Genomic DNA, 19,596 nt, shown 5'->3' on the forward strand with positions numbered 1-19,596 from the left:
CTAGGACGACTGAGGGGCTGAACTTTAAATTTTATTTATTATTAACCTATATAGATTTGAATTTAAATAGCTACCTGTGGCTGGTGGATACCATACTGGAGAGCATGACTTTATTGGAGTGTTTGTAAGTCCCAGCTGTGAGAGTCAGGAAAACCATGGACATTATGCCACTTGCTGCGTTGTCTCTCCCTTCCTTCCCCAACTAGTGTCACTTAAGTCACTTCTACACTGTGAGGTATTTTGCATCCTTCTACCGTCATCATTGCGTATCTCGTCGTTAGAGTTGAATGGCTTGAATCTTCTCGTGTTTGTTTTGTTTTTTTAAAGACTTTATTTTTAAGGAATCTCTACACCCAGTGTGGGGCTCAAACCTGCAACCCCAAGACCAAGAGTCACACGCTCCACTGAGCCAACCAAGTGCCCCACAAGTGGGTTTTTTTGACACGGTTTTTCTAGCCATCCCACAGGTGCATATAATTTGCAATGTAGTAAATTCCTCAAGGAGGATTTTCATACAGTGTTCCCTGGGCTTTATTTGTTTCTGCACATTTAAAACTCTTCTCTACTGGAGTGACTGTTGAAGTGGGTATAAAATTCTAGGATCACTTTGTTCTTTGAGCACTGTGTCAGGCATTTTGCTGTCCCTTCGTTTTGTGTCTTGCTGTGGAGAGTCTTTTCTCCCCTCTTGTGAGTGACTTAATCTTTCTGCCTGACTCCTAAAGGATTTTCTTTTTTGGTTTAGAATAATTTTACTGTAGTTTGTCCTTTTTCTGACCATTCCTGATTCATTTTCCCTCTCAGTATTTTAAAATTGATCAGTGACGATGTGTTCTGTTCCATTCTTTCAGTTTTCTTATTTGGGAACTTTGTTATGCACCTGTTGGATGTTCCTCACAGTCTGTCCTGTTTGTCATTGTTCTTGTGATTCTTTTTAATTCTTAAATTTTTATTTAATTTGAATTTTCTTATTTCTGCCCTGCATGCACTTTTTGCCCTTTTCGGCTTCACCCCCTTTTCTGTGGTGTTTTCGTTTTTTTCCTTCCACTTCTTCTCTGAGTTTTTCTTCTACCTTTATCTCTTTCTGTGGCCTCATCATGTCATTATCCCTGAGCTCTTACCGCTCTGTTTTGTGTCCATCCTTTATAGAAGCAGTTTAAAGAGTTCATGGTGAAATGCATCTTCACAGTGTTCATCTGCTTGATGATACTGTTTTTCCTGGTGAATGGTCATTTATGAAGATTGAATAATGAATATGGATCGAGGGCCTGTGGTTGCAATCACTCTGCCCTTGTGGAGTTTATGTTCCAGGAGTACAGATAATAAATAAGAGAGAATTACTTATGTGTATTTTATTGATTAATTGATTGATTTTTGATTTAAATTCGAGTTAGTTAACATACAGTGTAGTACTGGTTCAGGAGTAGAACCCAGTGATTCATCACTTACATACGCCCCCCTGTGCTCGTCCCAACAGGTGCCTTCCTTAATGCCTGTCGCCCGTTTAACTCATGCTCCCTTTAGCCCACCCCCCACCCACCTCCCGTCTAGCAACCCCTGTTCGTTCTCTGTGTTTAAGAGTCTCTTAGGATTTGCCTCCCTCTCTGTTTTTATCTTATTTTTCCTTCCCTTCCCCTATGTTCATCTGTTGTGTTTCTTAAATTCCACATGAGTGAAATCCTACGATATTTGTGTTTCTCTGCCTGACTGACTTCTCTTAGTGTCATACCCTCTAGTTCCATCTACATTGTTGCAAATGGGAAGATTTCATTCTTTTTGACCTCGGAGCAGTATTCCATTGTAAGTGTGTGCATATACGTATATATACCACATCTTCTTTATCCATTCATCAGTTGATGGACATTTGGGCTTTTTCCATAATTTGGCTATTGTTGATAGCCCTGCTATAAACATGGGAGTGCAGGTGCCCCCTTTGAAACAGCATTTTTGTATCCTTTGGATAAATTCCTAGTAGTGCAATTGCTGGGTCATATGGTCATTCTATTTTTAATTTTTTGAGGAACTTCCACACTGTTTTCCAAAGTGGCTGCACCAGTTTGCAGTCCCACCAGCAGTGCAAGAGGGCTCCCCTTTCTCCACATCCTCTCCAACATCTGTTGTTTCCTGAGTTGTCAATGTTAGCCATTCTGACGGGCACGAGGTGATATCTCATTGTGGTTCTGATTTGTGCCTCCCTGATGACGAGTGACATTGAGCATCTTTTGATGTACTTGTGTGTATTTTAGGAGGTGACATGTGCCCCAGAGTGGAGTTGAGGTGGGGCTGACTGTTGGGGAGAGGGCGGTTTTGGACAGCACGGTCTGCGAGAGCCTCACTAAATGGGGTCATTTGCATGATGACTTCATAGAGATGAGCGAGTGAGTGTTGAAGAAAAACGATCCGTGACACTTGTTAAAGATGGTCGGGCAGGCTTTTTCAAGGATGACTTCTGTGGTGGACTCAGGGGAGAGAACAGGCTCAATTCTGATCACCGTGTAGGTAAAGAGTGGGGGTGGGGAGGAAGAGACACGGGGACTGAGTCCAAGTGGGGATTCTGGCTAAACCAATCTAATGGGACTCTTGCTGAAGGCAGGCCAGGTTGACGGGGTCTCATGTGTTGGGTGAGGAACCTGAGCAAGGGCGATCAGATATGGGGGGTGGCTAAAGCAATTAGCACAATTCTTGCTACAGTCAGACATTGCAGAGGTGAACACGGGAGTCCAGAAGTTGAGGCCTCGTTGAAAAAGAGCTCAAGAGAAGCTGAGTAGAGTTTGGTCAAGGAGAGGATTTTTGTCACAAGCCGTGTGGGTATGTGCAGGAGGAGCATCCAGGTTGGGGGGTGGGGGGAAGGACATGTGCAAATGCCCTGAAGTTGGAATTTGCAGGCACCTAAAGGACTAGCAGGGGGGCCAGTGAGGGAGGATTGGAGTGAAGTGATTGAGGGGGAGGGCTGAGAGATGAGGTCAGGGAGGGGGAGAGAGAGGAGAGAATCTCAAGCAGGCTACTCGCGGTCAGCACGGAGCTTGACGGGGGGCTCAAACCCACTAACGGTGAGATCATGACCTGAGCCGACGTCAGGAGCCCGATGCTTAACCAACTGAGCCACCCAGGCGCCCCTACACTTGGACAAATTCTATATCCTTCTTTTATTGGCAGAGATTGAACAGACCTGTATATCATAGGAACAACTAACTTATCTACTATTTGATTAATTTTGTATTCTCTCTACTGCGTTCTTTCTGAATTAAATCAGCGAGTGACAAAAGAGTCCCTTGGGTCATAAATTATTTACTCTGCTTACTTCCAAGGTGCTTTGCTTCTTTTTTCTTCTCATGCCATAGGGATGAGGGAAGGAAAGGTGCTACTGATTATAATATGCCAACCAGCGGTCAGCCCAGACCCTGCTCCTGTGACATTAACTGAAAATGTTGTGATTAGATAGGAGCAGAACTGTCCCAGGCATGACTGTGTTGCATTAGGTGATAAAGTTCATGCAATTGTTTTGGCTCATTTTATTTCTTGCATACACTAGTCAAGTAGATTTTTAAAAATATACTAGTGAATTTAAACTTCTAAAAATTAGATTTCTGTTTAATATGGGTTGACAAGAACTAGTAGAATTAATTTTAATTAAATTTAAAAGTTAAATTATTTCAGAGGGGTTTTCATTTAAATTTGCCTACGTACTTTTTATGGGGGAGTAGGAAACAAAAACAAAATACTTAGCATATTTAAGGGACATAGAATATTCCCTGCTCCCCAAATTCCATATACCATGATAACTTGGTCAGAGGGTTTTCACTGGATGACTAGAGGAGATGGAGAGGTTTCAACATCAATAGGACAGATGGTTTTTAATGCTTTGATCTGTGGGCCCATTTTAATTTTGCTGTTTTCCTTTTTTTGTGTTGTTGCCCCCACTTTTCTGCCATCATATTACCGCTTGACAGACGCATGCTGTTTCTGAAGGTCATTTCAGAAACACGTTGTTTGAATTTATTGTGGATTCTCTTTCCGCTCGGGTGGATGCTATTTAATCTCAACTTCCTTTTCCACCCAAAACCCCCATAGCAAATTGAGACTGTCGAGTTCAATGGCGACAGGAAGAAACTGCCATCCAGCCGAGAGTATAATGTCCATATTCTGTTGCTCAGTAATTATCCTCAGGCAAATGAATACACAATCTGTTGTGAAATCGTTCTCAAATGATTTATGATCCAGGGAATTCTGGGCTCGAATGTCTGCAGAGTGAACCTGGACGTGGAGAGACTGGGGAAGACCTTTAGTGAAAGGCTGGGTTGCACTCACGTGTTGTGTGGACAGGCTCGAGACCCCCCCCCCCCCCCCACCCAGCGAGGCTTCCTGGGCAGAGAGAGCACCATTTAACAAGGAGTTGTGTTAAATTACGCATTTGAAAATGTGTAGTCGTTTTAGCATAATCGGGAAAGAACCCAAAGAAAAGGGTCTTACTTGATCGTATTCTTTCTGAAGAAGTCATTATACGTGCTCATGTGTAACATGATTGTGAATCTGCCATTTGCCTCAGGCCCTTGTCTTTGCCCTTTTGAAATCAGACATTTGTTGGGATTCCCCCAGCCGGGAGGGCGGGTGTGTCTGGAAGGGGGCGATCGCATGAGATCCCTCGCCCGCTCCCCGCCTCGTGCTCCCCGGCAGTGTCACCCAGCTAATTGTCCATGTAGTTGTCCATGGCCGTCCGGCACCCCCACCCGAGGCTGTGCCTTCTCCATCCCAGCATCCAGGCCTCTGGTTTGTAAGAAGTGCTCAGTGAATGTCTGCATCTTTGAACAGATCCTTAAGGAGACCTATTTTGGCTAATAAGGTGAATGCAAAGGAACGTTAATTTGGTGGCTGTCTCTGCTTTCCTAGGAAGTCCTCTCGGGCGTGGTGGTCATATCTGGCAAGGATTCAATCCAGCACCAGGGAGTGTCTCTGACAGTGGAAGGAAGTGTGAACCTCCAGCTCAGCGCCAAGAGCGTGGGTGTGTTCGAAGCTTTCTATAATTCTGTTAAGGTAAGAATGCTCAGGTTGCACATCTTTTTTTAGTTCATTATCCCCATAATTGTGGGTTTTTTTGCTTGCTTTTTGGCTTTATTGTTGTTACCTGTCGTCGTTTTGTAAGGTATAGTGATAGTCATACTTTTAATACTTACTAATCAAACTGAAAAAAATACTCCGATATTTTGATTCTGAATCTCTCCTGCGATTGAAAGTCTGTTTTTACTCCTAGAAGATAGGACGAGGAAAACTATAAGTGGTCTAAATTCAGCCTTTAAAGAGACCAGAGCCCTTCCGAGACGTTGTGCCTTTGGCTTCTGGCACTCACCTTCCCAAAACAAAACCGTTACTTGATATTCAGATAAGACGCAGGTAGGGCAGTGGCCATTCTTTCCTTTTTGTCATTTTGGGTAGAGGTCTGTGTTCCGGAATATCAACTCTTTTTCCGTACTTATAGTGTCCGTTTCCTGAAGGACATGTTAACTCTCAGTGTTGAGAGGGAAGGAGGTGAGAGGAGAGAAGGGCTCTTGCTGCCCGCGTTCCCATTCCGGCCTTCCCGCCCTCTTCCGCAGTCTCCCTGCTTTCCTCCAGCAGCCCTTGGAGACTCACTTCAGAAGCCGGAGATCTTCTGAGTGATGCTAACCCAGGGCTTGGAACACATTAACTACGGCGTGATGGCTGCCTTCGGGCAGGTTCCCAGTGTGATGCAGAGGCACGCAGGGCTGAGGCCGGGCGGGCCGCTCCCTCCGCACACGGCGGGCGGGCGGGCGGTGGGCAGGCTCCCGGGAGGCTGGTGTCCGAGGCGGGTGCCGGCTGGTGAGAAGCCCCGGTTCAGGTGGCGGCCCTCCTGGCCGCTCATCCTGACTGTGCTGCACCTGCTTCTTCATTCCGAAGGTCAGAGTGCCAGTCCAGGAGGGTTGATAGGATAGTTGACTGAGCTTTTTGGGGAGAGGAGAGGAAATACCGCTTCAGATGTGCCCCAAACATCGAAGCATCCGGTACCGTGAAGGAACCATTATTGTGCCAGAGACTTGAGCCGACTGTGTGCTCACCTGCAGATACAGAGCTGTGCGGCCCAGGACACCGGGAGGGGGGGCACCCAAGGGCTCGTGGCTCGCGGCTCTCAGGGGATCGTTAACGGACACAGCGATTTGGAAGTACATCCAGAAGTGCGTGCTGATAGACGGAGTTGCTTTTTTGTCTTTACAGCCTATCCAGATTATCAATAGCACCATCGAAATGGTGAAGCCAGGAAAATTTCCCAGCGGCAAAACAGAAATTCCTTTTGAATTTCCCCTGCACGTGAAGGGCAACAAAGTCCTGTATGAGACTTACCACGGCGTGTTTGTCAACATTCAGGTGAGCGCTTCCTAACGCTGCTGGGCCACCTTCACAGCTGTTCCTGTGCAAAACGGCTCCGTGTCTCTTTCACTGAAAGTTAACAGACCCAAGAAGTTGATGTTGTAGTTGTTGCCAAGACCTCCTGTGTGTATTCTATTTTGATTTCTCATTTTGCTTTGCAGAACACAGTTTGTGTGCGGCTGTTAGTTTTGATAGAAGTCCCAGAGGACCCGTGCTACACGGCTTCTTTGAAAAAACTCCGTCGTTTCTTTTGGCCCCCACTCAGGCCGCATGGACGCCGCGTGAGGGGTGCTTTTATTGTTTGGTGATAGATATGCCCTCACGTCTCTCTGGCACCCGCACTAATTGTCTATTTTCTACATATAAATATCTCTTTGTTAGACATCCAAAGGCTACTACTCTGACATAGGCTTGTATTCTTTATTGAACAAACCTTGTAAATGAGGGGAAGTGAATTATGACTTCCTGTCTACCTCTGCTAGCTCAGGATGCCTTTCACAGCCACTATTGTGTCAGGCACAGTTTGGAGTCATGACTCAGAGCGAGCGAGCGAGCGAGAGAGCCTTTCCTTTATTCAGTGGAAAGAAAGGTACTTTTGTGACGCCAGCTCTGCAGGGTTCCCCTTGCTGGATGAGACAAAACCATCTTGTCTTACGTACGTGCAAGAGGGCAGCAAGTTGGGAAGTTTTTTGATTTATTGAGTTTTAGCCGATAATTTGGTCTTGGTAAGTCCCCATTCCCCTGCCTCGAGTGTAACACTTTAAAAATGCTGCAACACTTTAAAAATGCGGTTCCTCAAAACACTCCTGAGAGTTTTAACTAAAGGTCTGTCTACTGTGAGTTCCATGAAGTGCTTAAAAGATGGGCAGACAAGAACCACGTGCCGCCTGGCGTACTGTGCTGCACTGAGTATCTTTCTACAAAGAAAAACTGTATCTAGTCCTTTGTTATTGGTGCACCTGTTTCAGGCAGTCTGTATACTGAAGGCTTTGGACAGGCCCGTAGGAAGTACTTGTAACAGTGGGGAAGCGTCTAGATTGGAAGGAACCTGCCTGCATAGACGTGAGTCCTCTGGCCAGCTTTCTAGGCTGGGAGCACTTTCACCGTATAAGAGCATAGATGCAAAATGCCTTTTTAGCAAGACTGAGACTATCTCAAACGTTTATTTGGAAATCATATTTATTCTCTTTCCAGAATCAGCATCACCGCACTTTCCTGACACGGTAGCTCTTTAATCCTGTTTATTTAATAACATAAGCATATGTTCATTACAAACCGAATAGAATAGTGTTCAAGTTTCAGTGGCATACTTCTTGTTACTTCCTCCTATATTCTTTGTTTTTGTTAAAAGATTAATTGTTTGAAATCAAATTGGAGGGCCGCCCGGCTGGCTTAGTTGGTGGAACATGTGACTCTTGATCCCGGGGTTGTGGATTCAAGCCCTACGTTGGGTGAAGAGATTACTTAAAAAAATAAAATCTTTCAGGGTGCCTGGGTGGCTCAGTGGGTTAAGCATCCATCTTCGGCTCAGGTCATGATCTCACGGTTCGTGGGTTTGAGCCCCAGTGTCGAGCTCTGTGCTGACAGCTCAGAGCCCGGAGGCTGCTTCGGATCCTGTGTCTCCTTCTCTCTCTGCCCCTCCCCTGCTTGCGCTCTGTCTCTCAGAAATAACTAGAATATTAAAAAAATAATAATAATAAAACCTTAAAAAATCATATTGGAAATTTCATTCTTTTCCAGATGTTGCCAGGAAGGGCATGTGGATCTACAGTTGACCCTTGAACGGCATGGGTTTGAACCGTGCGGGTCCGCTTACTTGTGGATATTTTTGTCAGTGCATACAGTCCAGTGCTATAAATGTGTTTTCTCTTCCTTGATTTTCCTAGTAACATTTTCTTTTCTCTAGCTTACTTTATTGTAAGAATATAGTATATGATACATATAACCTAACAAAATATGTGTTAAACCACCGTTAATGTTATCACTCAGGCTTTTGGTCAACAGTAGGCTCTCAGTAGTGATGATTTTGGGAAGTCACAAGTTACATCTGGGTTTTTGGGACTGGTGCCCCTAACTCCCCATTGTTCGTAAGAGTCAACTGTACATAAAAACTTGTGTACTTATGTCCTGCATAGCTGTATGTAAGTTGGAAATTCTTTAAAATGCCGTTAGAGGGCTAACATGTGGTGAATTCTTTTAGTGAGGTGTATACTCTCCCGACCCAACCTTTATTTTGGCCCTAAGATCTTACCCCTTGAGGGTTAACTTCAGAATGCTATAACCTGGAATTCTCTACCTCCCCAAATATCTCACAGATTTCTAAAGATGAGGGGATTTCTTCTTATCCTAACCTTAGATTCATAAGAGCTTATCACCTGGATTCAACATTCATTAGAATTTTGCCACCTTTGTTTCATCTGTATTTATCCTTCCTGAATCATTTCAAAGTTAGTTACAGAATCTCGACACTTCATCTAGAGGCACTTCAATGTCCATCTCTGGAAAATAGGGACATTCTCCTACAGAATCACAGTTGACATTTTCACACCTATCAAAATTAACAGGGATTCTCAAATACCATCTCATTCCCAATTCATATTCAAATTTGTCATTGCTTCTTTTGAGAAAATACACTTTAAAAAAAAAGATTTTATTTAATTCATTAAAAAACATTTTTGTAATGTTTTTTTTTTTTGAGAGAGAGAGACAGAACATAAGCGGGGGAGGGGCAGAGAGAGAGGGAGACCCAGAATCCGAAGCAGGCTCCTGGCTCTGAGCTGTCAGCACAGAGCCTGATGCAGGGCTTGAACTCGTGAACTGCGAGATCATGACCTGGGCCAAAGTCGGACGGACGCTCAACCTACTGAGCCACCTAGGCGCCCCAATTTAATTTATTTTTTTTAAATGTTTATTTATTTTTGAGAGAGAGCATGAGAGAGTGCGTGGGGAAGGGGCAGAGAGAAAGAAAGAATCCCAAGTAGTGCAGAGCCCACAGTGGGGCTCAAACTCAAAACCCTGAGACCAAGAATATCACACGCTCCACCGTCTGAGCCAGCCAGGTGCCCCTTGAAAATATACTTCTTGAGCAAAACTAGGATTATGGGTTTTTTAAATCTGCTTTTCATTGATTGGTTGATTCAGTCATTTGGTTTCTAGATGGGTCTTTTGCTAGCCTTCTTGTTTTATTAGCAGAGCAAGTGCCTCCCAGAGTCCACGGTGACCACTTGTGGTCACAGGGCTGGCCTTTGCACCACCGCTTACCACGCTTACTCTGCAGATTCGTGGGCGGTTTACTTTGGATAGAAGGTGGTGTTAAACTAGATAGAAAGTGTTATTAAACCTAGTAACATCCTCTTTCTCAAATGACGTGGGCACAAAGACATTTTACACTTATAATTTGAATTGTGTTGTAGTAACATCTTGTAAAAACGGTAAAAACCATAAGACAGAATAAAGGGTTTAAGATGCAGCCAGTATTAAATTCCCAGCTTGCAGGGTCTGGGTTTCCTTGTGACTCCTTAGACGGAGGCTCAGCGGTGTTTGCCCGTCTTCTTCTCAGGCCTGTTCTCACCTTCATGATTAGATCATGCATACGAGAATCCGCCCGCTTTCCCTAGTTGTCCTTGGTGCGCCTTTTCTTTTAAAAGTTATGTAAATCGTAGGCAAGTTTTATTATGTTTGTTCCACGCATGTGGCCATACTAACAACGTTTTGTCCTATAATAACACAGCATAGAGCAGTACTAACATGTCTGAAATCGCAATTCAAAATTAGTTTATCCAGATGCTAGTCATTCTTTGTCATAGTTCAGAATATCCTTTCTGGGAGTCTGCTTCAAATCTATCGGCAGTCTTCTTTCTTCTTCCTGTTGGCTCTGTGTTTACTGACCGTCATAGAAGATCCAATCTCGCACCTCCTTCTGGAGCCCTGCTCAGTCTGACCGTCCTGACCCCCTCTGACCTGCGGAAACTCCTACCACCTGGACCATTTCTTCACGATCGGGCAAGAGCGCGATAAAGCAAAAAGATCGAGGGCTTTGCGGCAGACAGATCTGGGCTTGAGTTACGTGTTGTGTAAAGATTCCGAGCATGGGTTTTGGCAGCCAGCAGGTGTAAATTCATATCCCACCTCTGTGACCCCAAACAGCCTTCATGACCTCCTCCTAGGGGATTAATGAGGTCTTGGCATGAAGTGCTTAGTTAGCTCGGTGCCTGGCACATGGAATGGTCCAAGTCCGTATTTGTTGAATGATTGAATATAAATGAGGTATTGGTAGCTGTCCTTGCATTATCCTAACACTTCTATTGGAGTTGTTAGAATTAACTGAGATGGTGCATGTAAAAGAATTGACATAATTCCTGGAACAAAAATCAGCATGTTCCTCTTCTCCGCCTTTCTCCTCACCCTCGCTTGTTAGCATCTGCCCCATGTTACGAATTATTGCCTTCATACTTAAAAACATTCCGTGGCCAGAAGTTGATGCCACTTGTTCTCCTTTGCGAGTGATGGAAATCCAGTTCAAGCTGACTTCGCCTAAAAAAGGTATCCGATCACAGAGCCAGAAGTGCGGGAGGCCAGCTGTGTCCCCGGCTCCGTTGTCTTCTGTGCAGGCCTCATTCTCAGCTGGGTTCTTCGCTGGCCACGGCAGAGCTGGCTGCTAGCGTGTGGCTGGCGTATGATCTACTGGATTGGCACCCCAGCAGAAAGAGTTGTTTCCGACAGTCCCCGTAGCCGGCCTGGCTTACCGGTCACTTCCAGGAGGCTGACGGGAGGTCAGCTCTGCCAAAGCCCTGAGGCTAAAAATGAGGAAGGGGAAGTTCCCACTGGGAAGAGAATGCAAGAGACCAGGCCAGTCCGATCAAAATGTCGCCCATGCTGGACAGCGTGTGGGCTGTGTAGGAGAAAGACAAAACACGCGTGTGCATACACACAGACTGCACGCATACACACACGTTGTGTGCACACACACGTATACAGATCTAGCAGTACCAGGCCTCACTGAGCTTGTCTGGCTGGGGAGACCAGATTGAAATCTCAAAAGAGAATATGTGTGTGTGTGTGTGTGTGTGTGTACACATATATATACATCCCTTGTCTACAAAGATCTTTATATATAGATATAGATCTTTGTAGATCTTTATATATATAAAGATCTTTGTAGACAAGGGATGTTTCTTTAGAAAAATGTTTTAGGGGCGCCTGGGTGGCTCAGTCGGTTAAGCGTCCAACTCTTGGTCTCTGCTCGGGCCATGATCTTACAGTTCTTGAGTTTGAGCCCTGTGTCAGGCTCTGCACTGACAGTGTGGAGCCTGCTTGGGATTCTCTCCCTCTCTCTGCCCTTCCCCTGCTCATGTTCTGTCTCTCCCGAAATAAACAAACAAATTTTTAAAAATGTTTTAATATCCCGGTAACACCTTAAATATATAGCAACTTCTTGTATAATGTGGACAGGTCATTCATAATAATGTAGCTTCTTGATTCAACCATGCATGTAGTCCCAGTTATATAAAATATTTTGAACATAATTCTAAAGTTTTTCCTGGATGATTAAAACAGTAGCTGACTTTCTTCAATGTGGGTTATGTGATTTTTTTTTTTTTAGATTAGCATGAAGACAGTGATCATGCTATAGATTTTTGTTACCGGTGTGTCAACCCACAGACAAGAACCATGTGAAGAAACAGTCCCAGGTCAGAGCTCTTAGCTCAGGGACCGGCCCCGCAGAGGGGCCCGCTCCCCCTTGGGTAGAACCGGGCCTGTCTTGCAGGAGGTACACGAACAGTGGCTGGTTCAGAAAAACAGCACAGGCACAGCAGAGAAACTGAACACGGGTTAAAAGCTAGCATGATGCCACCTGCCTTACCCGTCCCCGTCACCTTGCACTCAGGGTATGTCTGTGTATTGGCACATGGGGAACGGCTGAGAGGGAGAATAGTTAAGATCGGCCATGCATCGACCCCTGTGGAAGCTGGCTCCTGGATACGTGGGGCGTCTTTATACTCTTCCCTTTACTTTTGCATATGGTCGACTTTTCCAAAATAAACATTTTAAAAGATTTCCCCTTCTTTATTACTTCTTAAGGTTAAAATATGGAGAGCTAGGGGTGCCTGGGTGGCTCAGTCGGTTAAGCGTCCTGCTTCGGCTCAGGTCATGATCTCACGGTTTGTGGGTTCAAGCCTGGAGCCTGCTTCGGATTCCGTGTCTCCCTCTCTCTCTCTCTCTCTCTCTCTCTGCTCCTTCCCCGCTCACACTCTGTTTCTCTCTCTCTCAAAAATAAATAGACCTTAAAACAGTTAGTTAAAATATGGAGAGCTAGTTTTGAGGTGCCCTGGAGTCTTAGACCTTGAGCACTGTCACCGCAGAGTCCTCTCTTCGCTAAAGCCGGAACTCCTGGGTGCAGGGTCCGACTCCGATCTTGCTCCGTCACCCGGCGCCGTGCTGTGCACACGGTGCCATGGGCAGCTCGCTTCTCAGGGGCGGTTCGTGAGATGCCAGACGCTGTCCTGGGGCTTCTTGTCCTTCCTGTGTGTTTTCTAATCCTCGGGACAAAATAGCTGCCATTTTACTAAGAGCTGCTACGTGCCAGACCCTGTACTAAGTGCGTGTCACGCATTATCTCATTCGGCCCTTGCTGCAGGCAGGTACTAATATCCCCATTTTAAAGAGATCCCTCCTCTTTAAAGCTCAGACGGGTTGTCTTATTTGTCAGGGTTCACACGCTAAGACAGACAGCTGGATTTAAAGCGGTGCACATTCTTTCCGCTCTCTGCCTCTTATAGGTGAGACTCTGTGCCTTTGCACCAGCGGGTCAACTACGGGACGTCCGCGGCATCACCCGAAAGTGTGTTTTTGCTTTTGGTCTTTTTATAGAAATGCCTTTACTTTGAGCACTGGCTCCCCCAGTTATGTATATTAAGTTCATTGAACACAGTAGTTGGACCACGTTTCCCTGAAAGTTGGCTTTCTTGGGTGTTTGGCTAAAGTTCCGAGGTGGAAGCAGACCACACTAAAACGGCATTTTCTTGTCCGATTTCGCCCTCCAGTACACCCTGCGCTGTGACATGAGGCGGTCTCTGTTGGCCAAGGACGTGACGAAGACCTGCGAATTCATCGTTCACTCCGCTGTAAGCTGTGTTTGGGGCTCTGCGCATCATGATGGGACTCTTCCGCAGGGTCTGGCCTTTTCCCCCGTTTGTAGGCCAAGAAGTTAGCCTGGTGCTGTGTCATGGCTGCTGGGGAAGAGACTCCTGGGTTGGAGACAGGGACGCTAGTGTCTTCTGGCAGGATCAGAACCCTGCAGGGGGCCGTGCCTCAGCTGAGAAACAGCGGGCAGGGGCGCCACCTCTGTCATAGCAAGCAGCAGGCCTGTTTCCGAGGGACGCATCTCTTCCTTTCCCAAGGTCATGACGGCCACACAACCCAGAGCAGTGGCCCGCCTCAGACGAGGGATGGTCAGGACCTTACCTTGTTGGCACGCCCAGCGAGAGCACACAGGGACCTTCGGGGTCAGGGTGGGTCGCGTCTCCCAACACTTCCTTTTTTTTTTTTTTTTTAATACATTTTTTTAAATGTTTTATTCATTTTTGAGAGACATAGACCATGAGTGGGGGAGGGGCACAGAGAGAGAGGGAGACACAGAACAAGAAGCAGGCTCCAGGCTCCGAGCTGTCAGCTCAGAGCCCAACGCGGGGCTCGAACCCACAAACCGTGAGGTCACAACCTGAGCCAATGGCAGACATTTAACTGACTGAGCCACCCAGGCGCCCCTCTCCCAGACATAGAATTCGAAGCAGGCTCCAGGCTCCGAGCTGTCAGCTCAGAGCCCAATGCGGGGCACGAACCCACAAACCGTGAGATCACAACCTGAGCCAATGGCAGACATTAACTGACTGAGCCACCCAGGCGCCCCTCTCCCAGCACCTTCTGTTATTATTTTGCAGTGACAACATGTTCTTTATTTTATTTATTTATTTATTTATTTATTTATTTATTTATTCATTTTTTTAAAATTTTTTACAACATATTCTTTAAAATTTCCTTTCACGTGCCGACTGAGGGAACTGGATCCCTCTCCCCTGTGACTGTTGGCGATTCCGGGTGAATTCAAGGTAGAGTCCGCAGCCCATCTGTGCTGTGCCTTGGTCGTCGTGCAGAGCCTCACGGTGACTGGCCACGTCCGCCCTAGGTGTGACACGTGTGACGGATGTCCACAGCATTGGATTCCCTTGTCTCCCGGGCCTCTCTGCAGGCCGTGTCGTCCTTCCCTTCCCTGGGCTGTGTGCTCACACCTCCAGGTCAGGGCCGGCTCCTGCTTTCTCTAGGCCAGCGCTAGCCTAGCTCCCCCTTGAATGGCCGCCTAGACTCAGATCGCAGCGCATCTGCCTTTCGTTTGATCCTGAGCAGTTTGGAGACGGAGGTGGCCAAACTGGGGTTCCTGGAGGCGCCCAGGTGAACGGGGTCTGGACGTGTCGGCGCACGTCTGCCTGGGCCGTCCCTGGGCTGACCCGGGAGCACCGCTTCTGAGGGCCTCACCGGGCCGGGTAAGACCCGTGCGTGTGCTCCGTGAGCGAACGGGTTCTGCGGGGCTGCGGGCCGTGTCAAGATGGCACCAAACTGGACAGACGCAGAAGCCACTAGCTTTCCCTGACTCGCTTCCCTTCGTAGGTAATTGCGCAAGGCGCCGCGTCCCGGGGACCCCACACGTCTCCCACCGTCCCTGCCACGTGCCTTAGTAAATGGGGGCTTCTACAGAGCTCCGCGGGGAGGCACGTTGCTTTTGTGGAAAATTTGCAATTGTATTTCTTTTGTACTGTTATGAAATGTCCATGGATGTCTTTTAGTCATGGTTACATAAAAATGTAAGACTTAAATCTCTTGTGCAGAAGATGGGCAAAATCACCGATGTCCTTTATTTCCATCATTTTTGTGATTTTTTTTTTTTTAGGACGTCTAACATTTATCATTAACCCCTTATTAAATGTTTAATAATCACTGTTTAAGTGTCTTTTAGTGATAATGTATTATATAAAATATTAAAAATATTTACCTTTTTTTAGAAGTCATGTGATTTAGGTATTTTCCTTTTTTGTATCAAAGGTCTTCACATGGAAGCAAAAAAAAATATTTTTTCTTTAATGTGGATTATTCTGTAAAAGAGACATACACCCTTTTATGTCTTTAACAAAAAGAACCTCCAGCTTTGTGAAGGAGAATAAACCCAAATTCAGCCCCCTGCCCAGAGCCACACTCCAGGCCAGGTCTTCCCTGACCCCCGACCCCCAGCCTGCTTATGACTGCAGGGCCCTGTCCGAGGTCAGCTCAGGGCAGGCCCTGACCCTGGTGCCGTGTGTGGGTCAGGGCCGTGTGGGGCTTCCTCCATGCTCCTGGCAGCTTACCAACACCCAGCCTTCAAGGACCGTGTTTTTGGGGGCGCCTTGTGGCTTAGTCGGTTAAGCGTCCGACTTTGGCTCAGGTCATGATCTCACCGCTCGTGGGTTCGAGCCCCACGTCGGGCTCTGTGCCGACAGCTTGGAGCCTGGAGCCTGCTTCGGATTCTGTGTCTGCCTCTCTCTCTGCCCCTCCCCTGCTCACACTCTACCTCTCTGTCTCTCTCAAAAATAAATAAACATTAAAAAACTAATAAAAAAAGAACCCTGTTCTTGGGGTGCCTGGCTTGCACAGTTGCTGGAACATGCAGCTCTTGATCTCAGGGTTGTGAGTTCGAGCCCCATGTTGGGGCTTAAAATCTTAAAAATAAAATCTTAAAAAAAACTACAAAAATAATCCTGTTCTTTTTTACGAACGATTTCATGAGAAGGCTAAAACCATGCTGTGATCTCTAGTCGACAAGTTAAGTACTCCTTTAAATGCCATGAGGAAGAATATGTCCACTAAAGACTATGTTCATGAACCTATTAATAAGAATATCGCGTAGAATACGCCTTTGGTAAATGAGTAAACTTGGCAGTTTGGCTCCTGGCATCTGGCTGTCATTGGCCTCGGGATCCCAGCGCCAGAGCGGAATCCGCCAGGCAGGCCCTCATGAAGCTCGGCGGTGCCGATGGGTTCCGCAGCTGTGCAACGTGGAGGTGACCGTGCTTGGCTGACGATGGCAACATTTGTGATTATTTAATGGGAGTGATCCTCCCGGTGGACATGTGGACGGCTGGGTGGCTCACAGTGCCGGCCTTGGAGCCAGACCACCCGGGTTTGACTCTCGGTTCTGCCACTTGAGACCGTCCGAGTTCTCTGTGCCTCACTGTCCTCGTCTGTGAAGTGGGGCCGGTGACCGCAGCAGCACCCCGTAGGCTCGTCGCGCTCGGTCAGGAGCGCATCAGAGGTACTTGGCGCCAGCTCTTATTCTAAAGCTTTAACGTGAATACCTTCCAATACTACTACCCTTGGTTCTTAGGTCTGATTTTTAATTCCCGGACCTGAAAGGGACCTGATGGGTTAAGAAAGTGGTCCCTCATTTTACAGATGAGGAAACTGAGTCACAGGGGATGAAGAAATGTGACAAAGAGCACAACACTGTCTTTCGGCAGAGCTGTGTTCGTAGAACCCAGGTGAGCTGCCTCGCACTGCCAGCTCCCCGTCCCCCCGATCCATTCTGCTGCCTTTCGTCTGTTTAAAAACGGAAGGAGAGGGGCGCCTGAGTGGCTCGGGCGGTTAAGCGTCCGACTTCGGCTCAGGTCATGATCTCACGGTCCATGAGTTCGAGCCCCGCCTCAGGCTCTGTGCTGACAGCTCAGAGCCCGGAGCCTGTTTCAGATTCTGTGTCTCCCTCTCTCTCTGCCCCTCCCCTGTTCATGCTCTGTCTCTCTCTGTCTCAAAAATAAACGTTAAGAAAAAAAAAAAAATTTAAAAACGGAAAGGGAAGTTGGACCCGTGGAACCCTGGGCCTTCAAGCCGCTGATGTTGGTTTTACCTCCTGTTTTAGCCTCAGAAGGGGAAGCTGACCCCGAGCCCTGTGGACTTCACTATCACTCCCGAAACCTTGCAGAACGTCCGAGAGGTACGTGCATCTCCCACTTGAAAGCCAGAGATGTTTTCTTGGTGACCGGACCCCGCGGACAGACCGTTGACCAAGGGTTCCTTCTTTGGGTATGAGGTCATCAGCAAGAGTAACGTTCTGATTATCTCTGTACCCAAAGTAGCCTGGATTTTTGGTTTGATTTCTTTTTTTTTTTTTTAATGTTTATTTGTATTAGAGTGTGTGTGTGTGCATGCGTGCATGAATGTGAGTGCGGGGAGGGGCAGAGAAAGACAGAATCCAAAGCAGGCTCCAGGTTCCAAGCTGTCAGCACAGAGCCCGACTAGGGGCTCGAACTCACAGACTGTGAGATCATGACCTGAGCTGAAGTCGGCCGTTTAACTGACTGAGCCACTCAGGCGCCCCTGGTTTGATTTCTTTTTAAACTCGGTAACTACTTGGAAGAAGAATGCTTTTCAGAGGCTGCTCCGGGAGCCTGTATGCCCACCATGGTCCCCCCCTCTCCTCCGGTTTTATTGTGCTGCAGTCAGAGCCCCTTTTCCCTGAGTCCCGACCACCCCCGCACCCCTCACTTCTTAGCTGGCCACCTGCTCTCTTGTCCGAGGGCCTGGCTCTTCTTCCCTGTTGTCATCCCGCATTCTGCTGTCCGGACCCTGTCATCTGGGTTAAAGGCAAGTCTGGGAGGCCTGGGGCACAGGAGCGGTTATTGGCCTCCCTGGGGAGGCAGGGGTGCGTCCTCAGGTGCCTCTCAGAAAGTCCCTTTACCATCTGGAGGGGACAGGACCCCCATGGCCCGGTCGGCTTGTACTCTCACAGGGATTTGAACATGACTGGACACGTGCAGGGAGTGCAGGTGGTAGTGACGGGCTGAGGCTGCGGCCGCGGCCCGGATCTCACTGCCCTGGTCCCTCCCCGGCCTCGGCTGTTCAGCCCGAGAACTACCCGGTGGTGTCCCAGTTGGCGCTCATGCTCTTAACTGGTTTGTGTTTCTTAGGAATCTAAACAATACAGAACCAGGTGACAGAACGGGAGAGGGGAGGGGGGCTGAGTAGATCCAAGAGCGTCTTGTAAAGAGCACCCAGCCAGATCCTTTGAACGAGTTTGTTTTGTTCCTTCCGTCATGTCCTGCACCCTCTGGTGTACCTTAATGTTTCTCTCTTTGCCCGGCCTTGGTCTAATTGGTTAAGGTCGCCAGGGTTTTTTTTCTGTTAGCGTACTGTTACCTGCTCCTTTTTTCTCTAACATCCTGTTTCTGTTTTCCTAACAGTGATCCCCAAATGTTCAAACATGCAGAGACAATCATGCGTTTCAGTAACAACACGGAGAACAAGAACCTTCTGCCGGAAGGTTTATAACATTTTCGCATTTTCCTCCTACCACACCCTTGTTTGTTGAAATGGTCTGAAATCTAAGGTGCGCTTTGTCTGTTTCACTTTTCTCAGTGTTAATTAAGCCTCTGTTGGCTTAGAAGCCATTTCTCATAGTTGCCTGAACTATCACAGTCAGGATTTAACTGTCACTGCTTTACTGGAGGTGTCACCGTGGTCATTGCTGCCTGTTGCTTCCTCTCCCATTCTCGTGTGTCTTCAGTTTATTTTCTGTGTTGCTGGAGTACATCCTAGAGTCATTCTTTCAGAAAGGGCAAGGAGTGAACTTACATCCTTGAGTGTCTAACAGACACCAGACACTGGAACCCTAGTTTGTTCAGGTCGAAGACTCTGGCTCTAATTTCATTTGCCCTTAGAACTTGGGAAGTAGCTGCCTGGTGTTCTGGTGCCTCGTGATTCTGATGATGACCTGATCCCCAAATTTGTGCGAGCTCATCTGTGTCTCCTCCCTCTTCCTTACCCAGCCCTGAAAACTTCCAGTATCTCCCCATCCTTAGCATTGTGGAACGTCTAAGCCCTTGCCCAGATTTTGATGTTTCCTTCAGCTGTCTTTCCTTCAGCTCTGTGACCATCTCTCAGTGTCTCTTAGACGCATCCCAGCAGAGTCCTCGGCTCGGTCTTCCAGCTCACTGATTTGCTCTTTGGTTGGTATGGAGCCCAGCTATTGAAACGTTTGCTTCGGGCGCCTGGGTGGCCCAGTCGGTTGAGCGTCCTACTTCGGCTCAGGTCATGATCTCACGGTCTGTGAGTTCGAGCCCCATATCGGGCTCTCTGCTGACAGCTCGGAGCCTAGAGCCTGCTTCGGATTCTGTGTCTCCCTCTCTCTCTGACCCTCCCCTG

The 19,596-nt window shown here is 47.3% G+C and overlaps 1 protein-coding gene across 2 annotated transcripts in view; it reads left to right on the forward strand.

Annotated features, from left to right (window-relative positions):
* The window catches only part of VPS26C (VPS26 endosomal protein sorting factor C), a 45,063-nt gene that overhangs the window by 19,318 nt on the left and 6,149 nt on the right, over window positions 1–19,596 (forward strand). The window contains exons 2-5 of one of the 2 annotated variants that reach the window (XM_060640867.3): window positions 4,885–5,028; window positions 6,223–6,372; window positions 13,419–13,499; window positions 17,315–17,389. In XM_060640867.3, the coding sequence (XP_060496850.1) occupies window positions 4,885–5,028; window positions 6,223–6,372; window positions 13,419–13,499; window positions 17,315–17,389 (450 nt within the window). The remainder of the gene's footprint in view (window positions 1–4,884; window positions 5,029–6,222; window positions 6,373–13,418; window positions 13,500–17,314; window positions 17,390–19,596) is intronic. The other variant, XM_060640869.3, reaches the window with a different exon arrangement.

This window comes from Panthera onca, chromosome C2, assembly GCF_046562875.1.
Source record: "Panthera onca isolate mPanOnc1 chromosome C2, mPanOnc1 haplotype 2, whole genome shotgun sequence".
NCBI classification, from domain to species: domain Eukaryota; kingdom Metazoa; phylum Chordata; class Mammalia; order Carnivora; family Felidae; genus Panthera; species Panthera onca.